General features: G+C 38.4%; 1 protein-coding gene across 8 annotated transcripts in view; it reads right to left on the bottom strand.

Moving 5' to 3' along the window:
- Positions 1 to 15760, bottom strand: part of SNTG1 (syntrophin gamma 1) — a 468099-nt gene that overhangs the window by 40922 nt on the left and 411417 nt on the right. For all 8 annotated transcript variants that reach the window (XM_061598525.1, XM_061598581.1, XM_061598554.1 and 5 more), the window contains one exon: positions 10475 to 10627. In XM_061598525.1, coding sequence (XP_061454509.1) covers positions 10475 to 10627 — 153 coding nt within the window. The remainder of the gene's footprint in view (positions 1 to 10474; positions 10628 to 15760) is intronic.

Here is a 15760-nt window from a genome sequence, read left to right as displayed (position 1 = left end):
CATCGCATCACTTCCTAGTGTGCAATGTCTGTAGCCACACATGGGAATATATGTTCTTGTGAGTAACATGCAAGGATATGTGTGGCTTTAGTAACACTTGTCTTCAAGGACCTGGAACTCTGCGAACTTTTATAAAAGCTGTATGCAGCTTCTATAGACCATTACTTTAATGATGGATAAATATATTTTCTTGTAACTGGGTATATAAACAAAATATAAAATGACTAAGTATTTGCTTTTGATGCAATGGGTCATCATCAGAGAATAGGTAGTATCTTAGGTTCCTAGGATTGTCCTAATGGGGCTATTGCGGACTTGGACTTAACTCTACCTGGCGGGTATGCTCTTCTTTATGGTTTAGAAAATTAGTTTTCTATTTATTTTCAAAGAATTTATCAAAGTATCAAGAAATGTGTTGCTGTCGGCAAATTATCAAACTTCCATTCCCAGCAAGTGGCTAACACAGCACTTCTAATAAGGGATTTCAGAAAACTGTTTGACATTCAAAAGAACTCCCTCTATGTTTGATTTCTCAACCCCCTACCCCTATAAAGTATGACATTTTTGTTTGTGTTGATAAAAGGAAACTGTTCAATACTGAGATTCAGTTAATGACACATTACATTTCCAAATGGAGCCCTTTCTTTGAAGTTTCATAATGCCAAACTAGCATGGCGCACTGCAAATTATTTATTTTTCTTGTGAAAACTTCATTGTTGAAATGTGGAGCACAGTAGTGCTTGAAAAGGCCACCAGAGAAGTGCTTATGGGAATTGTTACCATTTCATATTAAAGTAAAAAACAAACATCTTGAAATCTTTGTAAGACTGTTAAAGGCTTTACTTTAGACCTAGAAGAGCAATGCCTTAGAAAATAAGTATTTAAACAGAAACTGCTAAGCAAAAAATAATATGCTCGCTAATGAACTTGTCTACTGCAGAGCTATTCCTATCAATTATAACTGAGATTTCTGTTTTCTAATATAATATTCTGATACAGTATTCCTCCCATTTGCTCTCTAGTCATGGTCTGAAACATCGTAATTTACCACTAACACCCATTTTTTGGGGGGGGAAACTGGTAAAATCTGGAAAAAAGGGGGGAAAAACAATTCCTCTCATACCCCAACCACCCTTTCCACCCCTGGGCCTTAACATCTCTAGCCAGAACCAATGTTGCCAGTCTTCTAAAGTTTTCTAGAAGATCCCACCTGTGGTCTGCACAGGCACATTCTCATATGTGGAACTGAACAGAACCCACCAAGAATAACTAGTCACATGTGAATGCACTCCTTTAATTATATACTTTCACTTCTTTTAAAGTGATCACTTTGAAAAAGAAATGCAGGTTGCAAAGCATGTGTCTCTTGGCTAATTCTCTTATCAAACCAAAAGGTTTACTAGGGTTGTGAGGTGTCTTTTCCATAGTTCTTTTGAACAGAAATGTTGAAACAAGTGTCATCAATTATGCACCACTCACAAGTGGTATTTTGGGATAACAATCCTAGGCAACCCATATTTAGTTACCTATGTGAGCAAAGGCATAAAAATCCAAAGGACTAAGGGGTCATTTCCTCAGCTGATAAAGGAATTGTCTCTTCCCAAACAGGTAACTGAAAAAAAGAGGGGGAAAAGGAAGGGTTGAATGGGAGAGGAAAATTTGGCACATAGCCAGCTGAAGAGACACTTTGTTTTCTTGTTTCTGCCTCCCCATGGCTGCTGTCTTTAGATTATGACTGTGTTCTCTCCCGTGCCAATTACAATGTAGCAGGAACAGAAAAACAAGACATGATAATCTTGCAGGTGTAGTTTGCAGTCTTCCACATTTGCCATCACAGTAAAGACACTAGGGAAAAAGTTTCATGATGCAATCTTTCTCATCCTCTCTCACTCACTCACACCCACACACCCCACTTCCCTGAGTTGTAAGGGTGCTTGGACGGATTCTAGTACAGTCAGGGTGTTTGGGAGAGAACAAACTGGAGTTTCATGGCCTTTTAAATCTATGTATTTAGAAATAAATAAGTTGAGCATGGAGTTTTTTAAGCATCATCATTACTCCCCGCCTCCCCCCAGTGATCAGAATGCTGTTTCCTTTGCTGGCTACACTCAGCTTCATACTCTTTCTCATACTGTTTCACTCAAGCAGGTAAGATATGTGCAATTGCTACTAAACAAGCCATCAAAACTCACCAGTGTTCATTTAAGAAAGTATCTTCAAGGCATCAGCATCCATTAAAAATAATCTCTATCTACTTGGCTAAAAAGTAATATTCTGTCTGACAGCTATAGCAATATTCTCTCTTTCTCTCTGGGTCAGCTCACCCAGGTGGTAAGATATGGGTGGAGTGATATAGGACACTATTCTGTCCCCAATGGTGTTCAACATCTATATGAAGCTGTTGGAAGTTTGGGGGCAATGTGTCGTCAGTATGCTGATGATACCCAACTCTATTTCTCTATTACATCTTAATCAGGAGAGGCTGTGCAAGCTCTGGATGCAATGGTGGACTAGATGAAGGTCAATAAATTGAGCTTGAATCGGACTTCCGGGAAGGGTGACTTAGCCTGTGCCTGCTTTTGAGACGGGCTCCTGCCTCAAAAGAAGCTTATTCAGATATATCAGTCAGATTTTTTTTTTTTTTGACTGATTAAACTTCTCCCGGGTAGGGAGAAACGAAGAGATTAACCTCAAAGCCTATTTTTGTTGGGACGACCAGATCTCATTAATTTATGGGACGAGGTCCAGCCGACGAAGGTGGGACGGATTTTCAACAACAAGCTCTATCTGATAAAGCGAACGTTCATCTTATCTTCTAAGAGAGAACGCACTAACAGGCAAGCACCCTTCTTTCTATATTTTTCTTTTACTTGACTTAAATTGTTGCTGTTTAAAAGAGATTTGCCAGATTGATCGGTTTTTGACATCTCACTGGGGAGCCATAACTTCTCTCTGCTACTCACTAATTAATAGCTTATCTCTGTTTTTGTTGCAAAAAGCTGTCCTGGATTTGCATTCTAAAGATATACACAGAAGAGGGATTTCTATTCCAGATTTTTATTTTGAAGAATATTATATTGTCTGAGACTACTCTCTTTTTGGTCTATTTTATTTTGACGAATCTGTTTTCTGACGACCGCCATTAATTGTTTCGATCCTGGGAACTGCATTTTGTTTACTTAAGCATGGAGAGATAAGGCTGTCTGCTCTGTTTATACTGTGATGTCACCAAGTTTGGAGTATTAACCCAATTGTTGCTGAAATAAGAAGTGGTTTTCCTATATTTTTCTTTTAAAATGGCAATTAAGAAAGTGGCTGAGAATCTGGAAATAACTATGTTTCAGAAAATAATGGATGAGATTGAGATAACGAAACAAAACCTGCGACAGGGTTGTAAGGAGCTGAAAATTGAATTGAGTAAAATGAAGCAGGAGATTAAAGATATAGGGGTCCCTGTGAGAGAGGTGACCCTGGAAGGGGTCCCTGTGAGAGAGGAGACCCCGGAGATTGGAACAAACGTGGAACAGGAAAAAGATTTGGAGTCTATGGACTTTAGAAACAAAATCTATTGTTTGGAGACACAGGAGATTAAAGACTTAGGGGTCCTTGTGAGAGAGGAGACCCTGGAGACTGGAACAGGGGTCCCTGTGAGAGAGGAGACCCTGGAGACTGGAACAGGGGTCCCTGTGAGAGAGGAGATCCCGGAGATTGGAACAAACGTGGAACAGGAACAAGATTTGGAGTCTATGGACTTTAGAAATAAAATCTATTGTTTGGAACTCAATGTTATCTCTGAAGAAATTAATGAAGATTCTAGAGATAAAGTTATCAATGGCATGGATAATCTTCTGGACTGGAATGATGTGATGGAGCCCAATATAGAGAAAATCTATGGAATTAACTGCAGCCATGTGACAATGGAAAAACTTTCAAGAGATGACCCAGTGTATTTTGAAAAAAAGAACAGAGATATGATTTTACAGCAGTATTTCAGCAACCTATTCAGAATGGATGGCAAGAAAATATTTGGGATAGAGGTAATTCCCATCAGACTCTTACTATATGACTATGGCTTTGACAGCAAGATTATTATGGAATACTGATAATGGAAGATTGGATACTGAAATTACTGGACTTAACAAGACTACTGAAGATGGAAGATGGAAAATGGAACTAATAGGGATAATAGAACAATGGCTACTGAAATTACTGAACCTAACAGATTCTGATGTGATGGATTAATTGAAATGTTTATTTTGACTATGGTTATGACAATAAGATTATCATAATTAGTAATGAGATGGATTAATCGATATGCTTATCTGGAAAAAAAAAATTGATAGATATATTTCTTAAAGAATTGAAACCTCTCTTTGACTTTTTGTGGAAAGAATAAAGTAATGTTTATGAGATTTGATGATTAAGTAAGATAACTACTGGAGGAAAGTGATTTTATAATATGACTTAAGAGACAGGATTGTTATATATTATAGACTTATAACTGATTTGATCTTTGACAAATGGGAAGTCAATATTTTACTCTTTATTTTTTATTTTTGTTTTTTTTTTCTTTTTTTTTTTTTGTTTAACTATTTTTGATTTTGTTTTTTGTCTTTGAATGTTTTATGATTTCGTCTTGTATGTTTTATGAAAATCTGAATAAAAATTATTGAAAAAAAATAAAAAATAAATTGAGCTTGAATCCTGAAAAGACAGGTTTGATGGATGGGTGGTTCCCGTGTCCAGGAGTTAGGCTAATTGTCTCTTTTGGACAAGGTTGCACACCCTCTGAAGGAGCAGGTCCACACCCTGGGGAGTACTCCTTGATACATCTCTGTCACTAGAGGTCCAAGTGACCTCTGTGGCTAGGAGTGCCTTCTGCCAGCTTTGGCTGGTATGCCAGCTGCAACAATTCCTGGACCAGGATAGCCTGACTACAATGGTCCATGCACTGGTAACCTCAAGACTTGACTACTGTAATGACTACTGGGCTCCTGCTGGGAGGAAGGGCAGGATATAAATCAAATAATCAAATAAATAAATAAATAAACTTTATGTGAGGCTACTTTTTGACCTGGTGTGGAAGCTGCAGCTAGTGTAGAATGCAGCTGATACACTGTTCACAGGAGCAGATTACTGGCAATCTGTTACTCCTTTGCTGAGAAAGCTGCACTGGTTGCCAGTTTGCTACTGCACCATGTTCAAGACTTGTGTTAATTCATATAGCCCTAAACAACTTGGGCTCAAAGTACCTTAAAGACCATCTGATTCCTTATGCTCTACCTTGATCCCTGAGATCCTCTGATGGGGAATTTCTGTTGTCTCCCATGACCCTGACATTCAGTTGGCTTTACCAGGGATCAAGCCTTTAGGGTAGCAAGCCCTGCCCTATGGAACTCCTTGCCAAGAGAGGTCCAGCAGAAGTCAGTCATCTTATTTTAGACATCAAATACAATAAATAAATAAATAAATAATAAATCTTTTGAAAAATGTATTACTCAGACATGACTTTGAAAAGTGAATTTCTTCTTACCAATCAGTATTTGTTGAAGTTTTTATCGTAATGTTGTGTTTTTATGCTATATACAGTCTTGCTGTATTTTTATGAAAGTGCAGTCCATAAATATTTAAATAAATACACTCCTTTAGTGTGGGTGGCATGATTATTTGGTTTTATGTATGCTTTGTATATTTAAATAGATGTAATCCGCCTGGGGATCTGCATTCCAGGTGAGAGGCAGACAACAACAATTATTATTCAGCCAACAGCAACTTACCTTTCTTAAAAAGGTAAATGTTAACTGAGTCATATGACACTTTAGCTACCACATGAACTACCATTATTAACTGTGGCAGATGCAAATAGAATGATATTCCATTTTGAAGCACAGACTTTTTTGTAGTATTCTGGAATAAAGTTCTGAACTCTCATTGAACATTTTCAATGCTGGTATGTCTTGTTTCTTTTTAAAAGAATGCATCTCTCTCACGCACATACAGAAAATGTCCAACAGCAGATTTGAAGCCATGTGGCATTCTGCCTTCCCCGAGCACTCCAGCCAACAACATGTTTCACAAAGTAGGACAGGACATATATCCAACCCCAGTAACAGTTGCCATCACACCCTACATCTTCACAGAAAGTGACAACATGCTGAAACCAATCCAAATAAGCAGAATACTTTGGTACCTGGAACTCAGATTCTGTGCTAGGGCTTGTGGCTGATACCTGGATGAATTAAAAGTGTTCAGTTTTGTCTGCAAAGTAAGTAGAAAGTTTACTGCACGTACAGACTTTGGCCCAAGGATGGAATTAAAGAGAGCAAGAGAGACCATTCACCTTCTAGAATAACTCTGCTCCCAAATGCAAAAGATGAATTTCTTACAGCTGCCATTACCACAGCAGTCCTTGAAAAGTACCACTTACAATTCAAACTACTGCAGCATATTTTCTATTTAGCAGGATAAACAATTGGATATAGCTCAGGCATTGGAGCTATATGTTCAACAGGTGAACCTGGCATGGCTCAACAAATTATAAATACTGAAAATAACTGAAGACTTGTGCCCTAACTAGGATTACACACCTCCTCCTAGAGGCCCCTGTGCCTCTTCCCAAAAGCTATTTCTGAGGGTAAAGAGACTTCCTGGAACAGCATATGATGTAGTATGAGGAACTGAGTGCCCCCTCAACCCCAAGTGGAAGCACCTTTCATATTTATGCACAGGGTACTTTAGCAAAATGTATGTGTACCATTGAAATTAAACTTATGCACACTGTTACGCATTTGTGTATAAGTGACTTGCATTCAATTAAAAAAAATAGTAGCTGCAATCCTGCATCCAGTTAATTGTCTTATTAAAGTTGAAAAGTTTACACAGGACTGGGCACAGGGTTTTCATAAGATTTCAGGGAAATTTTAATTGCAAGAGAAATCAAATCAAATCAAATATGGTGCTTAAAATGATGAGTAAGAGACTAATATGTAAACCTTCCAGTAAAAGGAATGAGAAAATACATGATTTTGATTTGTGGGAGAAAAAAAATCTACTGAGAAAAATAAAAACAAAATAGTCAAATGAAAGCCTCACAAGTAGTCATATATGTTACTCTACTACTTTTTAAAGCTCACCAACTTCATGTAAGTTTTATTTATATTTACTATATTATATAGTAATATATTTTATAGCCATACATGTTTAATTTTATTAACTCATGCAAAAAACCAATTGTTTCTCTTTGTCATATGGTCTTGCTATTATTAAATTATTAAAATAAAGTGATCATTGGGCAGGCAGGAAAGTGAGCCTCATAATTCACTTAAGTCCCTCAGATATTTTACTTATAGTTTTGGATCCTCATTGTTATGACACACACACCTTCATGAATCAACATGGATCTCTACCTCAAATTTCTGAATAAAATATTTTTTTATTTAAAGGCCTGCATGTCGCACCTTGTGAAGACATAATGTGGATCACTTTAACATAATTGCCACATATATGGCAAGTGAACTTGAGGAAGTACCCTTAGACTGAAGAAAAGTTCTGTTCTAAACGCATGGGCCACCTACCTCAATGCTCTAATTTAGCAGTTCAGTACCTCTGTGAGTGTTAGATTTGTTCCATCAATCAACTCCACCTAAGGTTCATTCTCCTGCTTTTTCAGCTACAAAGCTATCAGTAATAAGCACAACTCCTAGCAGGAAATATTGAAAGGTTGAAGATTATAATGGGCTTTAAGCAGCTGCCACAAACTAGTAAAGAGAGATTAATGTGCACCACAGGTTAAAGTGGTAAAAGGTCAGCCTCTAGCCTCTTGCTCTCCGGCTCCTAATCAGAGGTTTTATTTCACCTATACCTTTTCTGCTTACTTTAATTAATCCCCTTAGCTGTGAACTTGGAGAAAATAAAATGAAGAATGCTGCCAAGAGAATACATAATGTCAAAGTTCCCACAGCTTTAATATAAACCTAAAAATGTAACATCTGCCATAAAATGAATGAATTATTTGCTTTTGGTTATTGATTTTACACACTGAAACCATAAAAATCTTTTCAGAATGAAGTTTTCCCATATAATAGGCAACTCAGCATTTAAACACTCACTTCTGCTATGCTCCAGAAGTACAGAATCTTAAAAATGGGTATGTGAATAATTCAGTTGCCATAGTTCATGTGCAGAGTCTGAAGCATTATGTTCCTCAGGCCCAAGACCTTCAGTACATTGTAGTTTAGCAGATGTTAAAACACAGAGAGAATGCTATGGTGGAAAATGCTCATCAATGCCTATTTCTGAAGTGGAAAAGACTTGGAGACTCTTGGCTCCTATGTTCATGCATGAACTCCAGTTTTCAAAATATGTGCAATTCTTACCCGGGTTATTTAAGTACTCCTTGAACTTTTTTGGTGGGAAGAGCTAAAACATAAATGTAAGTGGGGATTTTTTAAAAGTTCACAAACATGTAAATTAGGATAAACTAATAGTTACACATTATGAGTCAAACTATTGTATCTTTTAAAGACCTTTGATGCTACAGATCCTATTGATTTTAGTTTAAAATCCCATTAATTTCAGTGGCCCTTTCTAGGAATGAAAGTCATCGTGATTTAGTCATTGTGACTCAGAGACTGGGAAAAGTGCATATGATTTGTATTTTTTCATATTTGGAATGCCCCATTCCATCATTACTCAAATCAAACTTGGATCGCAAACTGCGATCAGCATCTGCAATCCCACAAAAACAGGCTCTCATTTTTGGCGATTCTAATTTGATTGATTCTTTTGCACGTTTTGCATGCATATTTTTGTACTACCATTTGGGATCTGTAGTGTGGGAAATGGGGGTAGCTATGCACTTCTTAGGTAATCATGCAATGCTCTCTTTCATTCTGCATATGTAACGCCAGGAGGGCTGGATCCATAGAAACTTTCTCCCACAGCGACTCATGGCTTCTCATGGTTTTATTCATCTGTCAGGTCAGGTGGAACAGTGGGAACCATACCCCTCCCTTCCTCTTCCTGCCACTCAAGAAAAGAGAATCTACAAAAAACTACAATAAATATTAACATACAAATAAAGACATATATGACATGAGACTGGCCAAATGAAACCACACCAGACCCAAGAATCTCAGGAAAAATATTCAAAGATGCATTGGAAAGGCTACAGCATTCACAAAATGACTGGAAAGAGGAGCTGTGACATTATTCTGTAAAGATAAGAAGTCAAGACAGTAATCATGCTCTGAGCATGCACCAACTGCATCATCCAGATTTATCTGACAAATGCTGGCTGCATATCAACTTGAAATAACTTGTAATTCATTGCAAATGGGCTACGATGTTTATGGGGTTAATGGGAGAGAGCTCCTTATCAATCAGTATAGCAAAATGGCAAAACTCACAAGTGCATTATTTGTGATCCCTGACAACTTCCCTGGATAAACTGGGGAGAGGGGAGAAAGCTGAATTGCTAGGATTGGAATGAATGTACACCATATCCATTAGAACAGCTATTCAAGAAATACCTATTCAAGCATGCTCTGTACTTCAGAAGGATTAACTAAAAACAAACAAACCACACGCTATCTTTCTATAAATATTTAGGTTAAAACATAGCATTTAAATAGTGACTCCCAATCATATTGAGCCAAGTAGATTCTTTTGCCACTCCCAAATCATCTGTACTCGTTCAAAAACTAGTCCCTAGGTTACCAAGTCCTCATCTCTTAATTTATCAACCCACAAAATTCCAATTCCATTACTAGTTGTCCTCCAGAATGCCATCCTTCTTTATTTATTATTTATTAATGCTTTGTTATATCTATTCCACGTGAGCTCACAACAGCTATTTAGATCCACAACAATCCTGTGAGATAAATTATGCTGATAGTGACTTGTCCAAGTCATGCAGCAAGCTTTACGGATGATCTATGAATTTGGACCTGAGTTTCCCAAGAGCTACCATTTTGGTTTGGCTTAAGAACATTAATTAAATAAATATACAGTAGGGCCCCGCTTTTCGGCAGCCCACTTTTCGGAGTTCCGCTAATACGGCAGCTTTCAATTAGAGTAAGGCCCCACTCATACGGCACTTGTTCTGCTTTTATGACATTTTTCGGGCATCGGATGCCATTCTATTAAATGAGTTTCGCTTTTCGGCGGGTCTCGCTTTTAGGCAGGGGTCTGGAACGTAACCCGCCATATGAGTGGGGCCCTACTGTATCTCATTAGTACTTTCAAGGCTTGGAATTCAAGAACAAAAGAAGCCTACAGAACCTTGTTTTTGTTTTGAAATGTTGTTCCTTAATGGAAAAAAAATCACTAACATATCTCTTACAACTTGTTGCAAGATTTTCCATTAAATATTTCCAAAGCTGCCTTAAAATTTGTCCATGGTAATTACTATCACATACCAATATCCATCACATAACAATGTCTCAAAATGAATTTGGCATCACAGATTTCTTACTTGTATTCGTTCCACTTCTAAAAAAGTTGCTGATTGGAAGGCCTTTTCCCATAATATGAGGTCACATTCTAATTCCACAGAAAAGTAGAGATCCTCTCCCGTTTCAGACTGAACACTAAAGCAGTGTTTTCGCCGATCCAGTAGATCACTGTCCTGATGAAAACCTGGAGTTATATAATCTTGCATACATCAATTAATATTTCTTACAATATAGACCCACATGTTAGATGCAGAACAAAGTGCCACATGATTTTTATTCAGCCTGGATTAGTTTCAATATTTAGATGAATTTGAAATAAAACAATATTTTAGAGTTTTCCCTTCAAGTAACAGAATACAGTGTGGCTACAAGGATCCAAAAGTGTCATTGTTGGATCTCTTAAGAAGCCAGTTTTCAATGTTACAATAAGCTTTAAATTTAAGTGCTAAAATGCATCAGAACAGCATCTTATATTCTGGGCAGAAACATACATCAGCAATTTGGAAAATGTGCTGAAAACACTACTGTTACTTTTTGTTAATACTAATGGTAAACACATTCAAAAAGCTCTCCTGTTCTTGACTTTTCTGCTGTTCCTTTGGCAGTGAGTATATACAGGGTCATCAGGATTACAGGGTCTTGAACCAAGGCCCTTTGGGGGAGTTTTTGGTGTCCTGTTTGAGAAATCTAGGTCCTCCAAACAGTCTTAAGGCTATTGCTCACAAGTGGTGCTGTTTTTGCCATTTTCTGTTCTGTAAAGTGAATAAAGAAAATTGTACTGATCAGAAAGTACATATAACTAAGAAAGTCTCCCCTCCACTGCCTATACAGCATTAACAACATTCAGAAGTGATTCATTCCAGATTCAAAAGTATTTTTGAAGTCACATGGAAAACAGATGTCACTCTCTTTCCCAATTCAAAGGGAGGCTATTTTCATCACATGCATACTTTGGCTTCTCTCCCTCAAGTACAAACATTCCTCAGCACCTTGCTTCTTGGCAACACCAGCCTCCAGAGTTCTTTGCACTATAGATCCAGTTCCACATTTATGGATTTCTTTTAAGCTGGACTTCTGCCTAGGGATCCTTTTTTTTTCTAATTTAAAACACGTTTAATCCACCTGAGGATTTGACTGAATCCTTAGAGTCTGCTTTGAGCTGTGTTCCTAAGTGTAATTAGCCTTCAAGATCACTGCATGGCCTTAAGTTGCCAGTCATGAGATCTTATCCTGATTCATCCCCCAAGGAGGTTGTGAGGACAAAATGTGGCTCTGAGTTCTTGGAGATAGTACAAAGTACAGGGTACAAAAGTTAAAGAAAAAAAAATCCATCCAAAATATCCTGTAGTTCCTGATGCTGTATCTTTTTATTTCAGGGGGTAGGGTAGGGAGATGAAATGTATAACAGATTAATCAATTTAATTCTCCTTTATACTGTAGTGGATGCAAGTTTCGCCAATTTCACTTTTGTGTAAAAACTCAGAACAGAGACTGTGGCTCGTGGGTGTACAATAAAAACAAGAACACATTTGAGCATGTACAAAGTGGTTTTAGAAACCCATAGCCAATCATCTAATAGCTGAGATTAGGAGGCAAGGTGTATGGTTCAGAGGCTGTGATCTTCAGGTAGGCTTGAGCCTATATGTGTAACAGCTACCTGATATATACACATTTAGCAGGTGACTTTTTCCTTCTATCACCATGGCAGAAATTAGCATCTGTACCCCTAGAACAAAGAGACATAGCTCCAGGCAGTAAATTAGCAACAAGTACTTAGACTTTCAAAAAGCGTTTGACAAGGTACCTCACCAAAGACTTCTGAGGAAGCTTAGCAGTCATGGAATAAGAGGAGAGGTCCTCTTGTGGATAAGGAATTGGTTAAGAAGCAGAAAGCAGAGAGTAGGAATAAACGGACAGTTCTCCCAATGGAGGGCTGTAGAAAGTGGAGTCCCTCAAGGATCGGTATTGGGACCTGTACTTTTCAACTTGTTCATTAATGACCTAGAATTAGGAGTGAGCAGTGAAGTGGCCAAGTTTGCTGACAACACTAAATTGTTCAGGGTTGTTAAAACAAAAAGGGATTGCGAAGAGCTCCAAAAAGACCTCTCCAAAGTGAGTGAATGGGTGGAAAAATGGCAAATGCAATTCAATATAAAGAAGTGTAAAATTATGCATATTGGAGCAAAAAATCTTAATTTCACATATATGCTCATGGGGTCTGAACTAGCGGTGACCGACCAGGAGAGAGACCTCGGGGTTGTAGTGGACAGCACGATGAAAATGTCGACCCAGTGTGCGGCAGCTGTGAAAAAGGCAAATTCCATGCTAGGGATAATTAGGAAAGGTATTGAAAATAAAACAGCCAATATCATAATGCCGTTGTATAAATCTATGGTGTGGCAGCATTTGGAATACTGTGTACCGTTCTGGTCGCCTCATCTCAAAAAGTATATTATAGAGTTGGAAAAGGTTCAGAAGAGGGCAAACAGAATGATCAAGGGGATGGAGCGACTCCCTTACGAGGAAAGGTTGCAGCATTTGGGACATTTTAGTTTAGAGAAAAGGCGGGTCAGAGGAGACATGATAGAAGTGTATAAAATTATGCATGGCATTGAGAAAGTGGATAGAGAAAAGTTCTTCTCTCTCTCTCATAATACTAGAACTCATGGACATTCAAAGAAGCTGAATGTTGGAAGATTCAGGACAGACAAAAGGAAGTACTTCTTTACTCAGCGCATAGTTAAACTATGGAATTTGCTCCCACAAGATGCAGTAATGGCCACCAGCTTGGATGGCTTTGAAAGAAGATTGGACAAATTCATGGAGGACAGGGCTATCAATGGCTACTAGCCGTGATGGCTGTGCTCTGCCACCCTAGTCAGAGGCAGCATGCTTCTGAAAACCAGTTGCCGGAAGCCTCAGGAGGGGAGAGTGTTCTTGCACTCAGGTCCTGCTTGCGGGCTTCCCCCAGGCACCTGGTTGGCCACTGTGAGAACAGGATGCTGGACTAGATGGGCCACTGGCCTGATCCAGCAGGCTCTTCTTATGTTCTTAACAACTTTATTAAGGAGGCTTTGGAAGAGAAACTGTTCTTTTCAATAGTGTCTCTTCACCCTATCTGTGTCCAGCCCACTGGTCTATGCAGCATGTCCATTCTCATCCCTCACAAGGTGCAAAAGGTGCAACCCTACCAACCAGCTAAGGTGGAGAAGGGGGATTGCTAGCAATCTGCTAAAATCTTTAACATTAAAGTAGCATTAGAGGCAAAGAGGTCCTGCTAGAAAAAAGTTGGCAACCCTACTAGAATCTTTTGTGTTATAAAATATGCCTTCCTCTTTCTTTACAACCTACATTTCTATAAAATTAATAATTCTGTGATGTCTCTTAGTCTGATGTATTTTTATTTGGATCTGTTTAGCCAGGATTTTACCAGCAGCTGGTGGGAACAGAGATTTTTTCCTAAAAAAATAAAAAGGATAAAACCCTATGTGGAGATAGATTTCCCACTGGTTTAAGTTGATTTTCTCCTTAGTAAATATGTGGAGAACTGAAGCAAAAGGATTTTCAGAGGTTACTACAGAGGCAAAACAGGAAGGCAAGAAATGAAACTGACAAAGTTAAGTTAATTTCACCTCATCCACTGAGGCTTTAATGAAGGAAAAGACTTGTAAATCCCTGTCTTTGTAGGCAGCATCCAAATGCATACTCCATTAAAAGCAGCAGTGATGAAAAGTGGCATCCACACTCTGATGCACATTCAAGTGCTTATCAGAAAGAAATAAAAGAATCTAGATGATATAAATCAATAAAAGAAAAATAAATGGTTGATAAAGCATTGTCTATTGTTTCCATGAAAAATCTGGAGTGAAAACAAATGTTTCCCTGAAACTGCAGCAACAGATAACTGCACAAGTCCTTCATGAGTGGATGAAGCCTACCAAATTATAAAGAGGTCCAGAGGAGTTATGCTGGGTACCTTTTAATTTTTTTTTCCCAAAGGGAACCACCTATAACTGGGTGAAATTTTCAGGTCTGGTCACATCTTGTAATGGACTGAATCATGTCAAATTTCAGAAGGATTTTCCTGCAAGGGCAACCTCTACCACTTTGGGGTTGTTAAAAAATTACTCACTTATCATTGCTATTTTTTTACGTGTAATTGTTAGAGGTGTGCACTGGATTCAGCTGGGGCCCAAGCCAAATAGAGCCTATTTGGAGGGATCTAGGTCTTGGTAGAATCAGGTTGCGACAGGTCAGGTTGGGCAGTCTAGAGCAATCTGGAGCTGTCAGGTGACAGGGTGTCAGGCAGAAGAGGCAGGCATACACAGGAAGCACAGGAAGGAGAAACTAGGAAAAGGAGGGCAATTTTTTTGGGGGGGGAATCACAACCCATAGAGGAGGAGTGTTCACACAAATCAGACAGTTGTTGCTTAAAAGAAAAAAATCTGTTCCTAATGAGAGACAATGAACAGGAATCCCTCCTATCATGACCTACTTACCATGAGGTTGTAGATTCGACATTTGTTGGCAGCCCCTTGAGTCTCCCAACTGCAAACGGGTATATGAGAGCATCCCTGCTGGGTCAGACCAAAGGCCCATGTAGTCCAGCATCTTGTTTTGCTCAGTAGCCAACAAGTTGCCTCTGGGAAGGCCACAAGCAGGGCATAAAGGCAACAGCCTTCTGATGTTGCTGCTCAGCAGCTGTATTCTTTAGTACACTGACTCTGAACCTTTGAGGGCGTCCTAACTAGTTTAGATTCTTAGGTATTTTAGCCTACAGGAGGAAAAAAAAATGCTAAGCCTAACAATCTGATGAACTAGGGAAGGTTTGAAAGATGTGAGGAACATCATTTGTCTTCTATGCATCTTTTAATCCTGCCCCAACCCAGATGCAGGCTACCTAATCCTATAAATTGAATTTATGTATATGCAACACCATCATGTTCCAGCAATGACTGATGGGATGCAGCAGCACTGGTGGGTAACAAGTGGAGCTAGGATCAAGCCCCAGCATTCTCCAAAGAGGAAATGGAAACACATTTACCACACAATCCTATTAGCAAAGCAGCATATATTCTGTGCTAAAATAAAATGTTTTATATATTAAGGTAAATCAAATTCTGTGCCAATAAAAGCTGATTTCAGTCACCTGCATAAAAAATATTAAAATGTAAAAGGGTATATATTTGCTTATTCTTCATTTGTTATTTGTAATTTAGCATATTTACAGTATATGCTGCCTTTCTTGCACTATGGAACACAAAGTGCCATATGAATGTCAAAGAGTCTTCCATCTAGGCATTGAT

This window comes from Rhineura floridana, chromosome 1, assembly GCF_030035675.1.
Source record: "Rhineura floridana isolate rRhiFlo1 chromosome 1, rRhiFlo1.hap2, whole genome shotgun sequence".
Lineage (NCBI taxonomy): Eukaryota > Metazoa > Chordata > Lepidosauria > Squamata > Rhineuridae > Rhineura > Rhineura floridana.
Note: the sequence above shows the minus strand (reverse complement) of the source record. Positions and strands in the feature narration are given on the sequence as shown.